The sequence below is a fragment of the Galeopterus variegatus genome, unplaced genomic scaffold (assembly GCF_000696425.1).
Source record: "Galeopterus variegatus unplaced genomic scaffold, G_variegatus-3.0.2 Scaffold5372, whole genome shotgun sequence".
NCBI classification, from domain to species: Eukaryota; Metazoa; Chordata; class Mammalia; order Dermoptera; family Cynocephalidae; genus Galeopterus; species Galeopterus variegatus.
The window spans coordinates 183,040-186,959 of NW_007731483.1; the positions used below are offsets into that span (position 1 = coordinate 183,040).

Sequence of the window (3,920 nt, forward strand, 5' to 3'; positions counted from 1 at the left end):
TTAATGTGTATATATATATATATATATATATTTTTTTTTTTTTTAATTTCTTTTAGGACAGTGGTGATTATCCTCTTACCATGCCTGGACCTCAGTGGAAAAAATTTCGTTCAAATTTTTGTGAATTTATTGGAGTCCTGATTCGACAGTGTCAGTATAGCATAATTTATGATGAATATATGATGGACACAGTAATCTCCCTTTTGACTGGTTTGTCAGACTCCCAGGTCAGAGCTTTTAGGCATACAAGTACCCTTGCTGGTAAGTAACCAACATTTTATTTCCTTTTAATTTGGTTTTATTAAATGTGTTTTATACTAATTAAACTTTCTTTAGATAAAATATTAATCCACTGTGCTTCTGAAAAATTACATTTTTACCCAAATTCATCTGAATGGTTTGTGTTACCTGTTTAGGTAAAAGATATGACTATTTTGCTAACTGGCATTTGATATCCTTAAGAATGAAAATTGAAATTTTCTGGCCAATGTCAACAAATGTCTATCTGAATGTTTAGTTATTTTTCTACATCCTTATTGTATAACCAGAGAAATTTTAAGAGGCCACTAGTCCATTTTCTTTGGAAAATGTAAGTAATGATAGTTGAAATTCCAAATTCACACTGTATTTCCCCCACTTAGTTACGTTGCTTTATTGCTCGTTGTTAATATACGTAAGTATTTATTTGTTTATGTATCTGAAACAATTTTATCTAGTAAGGAAACAGACATTCTTCCTATTCCTAGTGCTCTAACAACTTAAACATATCTAAACATAACATCTCTAACATCAGTTCATTCAGGTAGGCTATAGATAATCTGAAGAACTGCCAGACTGCAGTTTTTATTTTTGCTTTCTTCACCTTCGAATTATCTGGCCCTTTGTCAGCCAAGTATATATATATTTTTTTCTTTTTAATGAGGTAGTTTTGTTAATTTAGCAGTTAGTCTGTTTTCCCTTTCTACTTTAACTGTTTACCTAAAATGACTCTTTTTCATCAATGATACAGAGTGTGTACCTGTATATATAAACATATTTTTAAATACTCTCAAGTTATATCATTTTTAGTGGCAGTAACTTTGTCTATATCCACTTATTACCGTGACAAAGCCAGATTTAGGTTTACTAATTGCATTTTATCTTGTATTTGAATTTCAGTATCTCATTTGTCTAATTTATTTAAAGTATTGGTTCTTAAACTTTAGTACACGTCAGAATCACCTCAGTGCTTGTTGAAACAGATTGCTAGACCTCACCCTTAGAGTTTAACAATTTTCTAGGTGATGTTGATGCTGGTGAGTTGGGGACTACACGTTGCAATCATCTGGTTTGAAATTTTGTCATTTTTTAGTTTAACCTGTTGCCCAAAGCCAATATAATAATATTATCTGGAGTCATTCGTATGTTTTCCATTTCTCTTTTTCTTCCAGTTCCCTTTTTTTACTTACTCGACACAGTTAATCCGTATTAGTGTCCATTGTTCTCTCAGTTATTGTTCTTTGCCAAACAAACATGAAACACAGTTTATTTTCTTTTGAGAGTTTCTTTTTCCCCATTATTAGGAAGAGAGGGAGATATTTTACCCAATTTTATTGTTTTTAAAAAGATAAAATAAAAATACAATTTATTGTTGAAAAAATGTTTGTAGAGGACATACATTAAACAGTTTATTTTGTGTTTTGAGAGTGTCCTCTTCCTCATTATTAGGAAGAGAAAGAGATCTTATACCCAGTTGTATCCTTTTCAAAAAGGTACTGTAAAAATACTGTTTCTTATTCAAAAATTTATCAGATATTATACATTCTTTTCTAATTTCATGACCTTTCCTACGTTCTGCATTTGGTCTTTGCTTTTTTCCTTTTCTTTTTCTTTTTTTTTTTTTTAACTTCCTTTTCATCTTACTTTCTTTCTATGTATGGTAATGCCCATTTACCTGGTTTTTTTTTTTTAACTTCTTTTTCATCTTACTTTCTTCTTTCTATGTATGGTAATGCCCATTTACCTGGTCATCAGGTGCATAGGAAACTTATTGATCTTTTTTTTTTTTTTAACTTCCTTTTCATCTTACTTTCTTTCTATGTATGGTAATGCCCATTTACCTGGTCATCAGGTGCATAGGAAACTTATTGATTTGAAATAAACAAAACAAACATAAGTTAGAAATAGCTTCAAAATAGCCAAAGTTGCTGTCATAAAAATGAATGAACTTGCCTTAGTAGAGAAGTTACCTGGTTTCCCAAGGCCAAGAGAGCAGGAGACACAACAAATTAATAGAGGGCAAATCTTAGATACTGTCCTGATGATCCTATTGTGAAATGACAATTCATAACAAAAAAGGCAAAAGAATTAGTTTACAGATCTCAAGATAGAGAACAATCTGGAGCTTTTCTTTAGGGGCAAGATTCCTCTCTTTAATTTAGAAATTTGTCTGCATTTTATATACAAAATTAAATATATGCCACATACTCACAAGAGAAGAGGTGTGGTGTTATAGAAATATGCAAAATATTTTGACTCTTAAAACATACTTTTAATTTTCTGAACAATGTACATTAATTCACTTGCATTTGTCCTTCACTGCCATGTAAATGAAGTATTACTGTATTTTACAGGGTTTATGTTGCTCTGTTTTAGCTATCCTTCATATTGGCTAATTTTCAGTAACTTTTATTGTATTATTTCTTCTATATTTATCCCTTTGGTTTATATGTCTGCTAATTTTACATATGCTTTAAATATATTTTCATTTTGGCTTTCCTCCTGTTTCTTTTGAGTTGAATAGCTCCCTCCTCCCCCTAGTGACTGTCTTTCTTCCTATGATTTACCTGTGTTCATGATAGCTTTTAGAACTGCTTAATGATTGCCATTTTGTTTTCACCTAAACTCTTTTTATATTATCATGTAGCCTATTTAAATTTGAAGTTATTTGTCAAAATCAGGTACTGAAAAACAGAAAGTGATCAACATTATTTTTATATTGATGTTTCAAAGGATAAACCCTGTTTTCCAGTCATTCTCTAAATTTATTTCAAAATATTACTGTCATTCCCATGTGTCTACATTAATAGTCATATCTTCCAAGTCTCGGTTGTATAAAATGTGACACATATCAGTCATCTACCCTTCAGCAAAGCACAGAGGGCTTGCTGAGAACTTACTTCCAGGCTGGGCAGTAATTATCCATCTTTTCAAGGGTTTTTTGTTCTCATCTTTGCCCTCTTTGTTTTTATATGATATGTGTGTTAGGCATAGATTAAAAGATAATCATTTTTATTCACTTTGCAGGACAAGTCTTGGGGACTAGATAAAATGGGCAGTATCATTTAATCCTCTGCTTCAAAGACTATGTGCATGGACAGTTACAAGGCAGTTATGGCCAGATATGATTATCGGCTTTGGAATAAAATGCTCCTTGACATTGCTTATATCTTAGCTGAGAAGAGAGACAATCAGGTTAGTTATTTTGTAGGGTACAGATATGATGAGTTCCAGAGCTTCATAAGTCATCAGAGTGGTCTTATCACTAGTTTAATCTGTTTTCTAAATATCCCATTTTCTTGTTATGAATTAAATGTGTCCCTATTGTCAGTGTTTATGCATTGCATTAATTGTATACTTTTAACTACATTTTTATTAAAAGTTTTTTTTATTATTCTATAGTTCTTCAGGTCTGTTTACTCCACATTTATAAGAATAAGTATTCTCATTTTTCCATTGGAGGTAAACTCTTTTTGGAGTGCTTTTTAACATTAAATTGAAACAGACTGTTAGCAGTTACATTTTATATTATATTTTCCTTGTTTTTCTCTTCTTTCCTTTTTTTTTTTTTGTCTTTTTTTTACTGACCGGTAACGGGATAGCAACCCTCGGTGTCGCGCCCATACCGGGGACCGGCAACGGGATCACAACCCTCGGTGTTG

General features: G+C 31.6%; 1 protein-coding gene across 1 annotated transcript in view; it reads left to right on the forward strand.

Annotated features, from left to right (window-relative positions):
• Nucleotides 1-3,920, forward strand: part of LOC103604744 (cohesin subunit SA-1) — a 213,738-nt gene that overhangs the window by 125,235 nt on the left and 84,583 nt on the right. Inside the window, exon 6 of the mRNA XM_008589316.1 lies at nucleotides 57-261. Coding sequence (XP_008587538.1) covers nucleotides 57-261 — 205 coding nt within the window. The remainder of the gene's footprint in view (nucleotides 1-56; nucleotides 262-3,920) is intronic.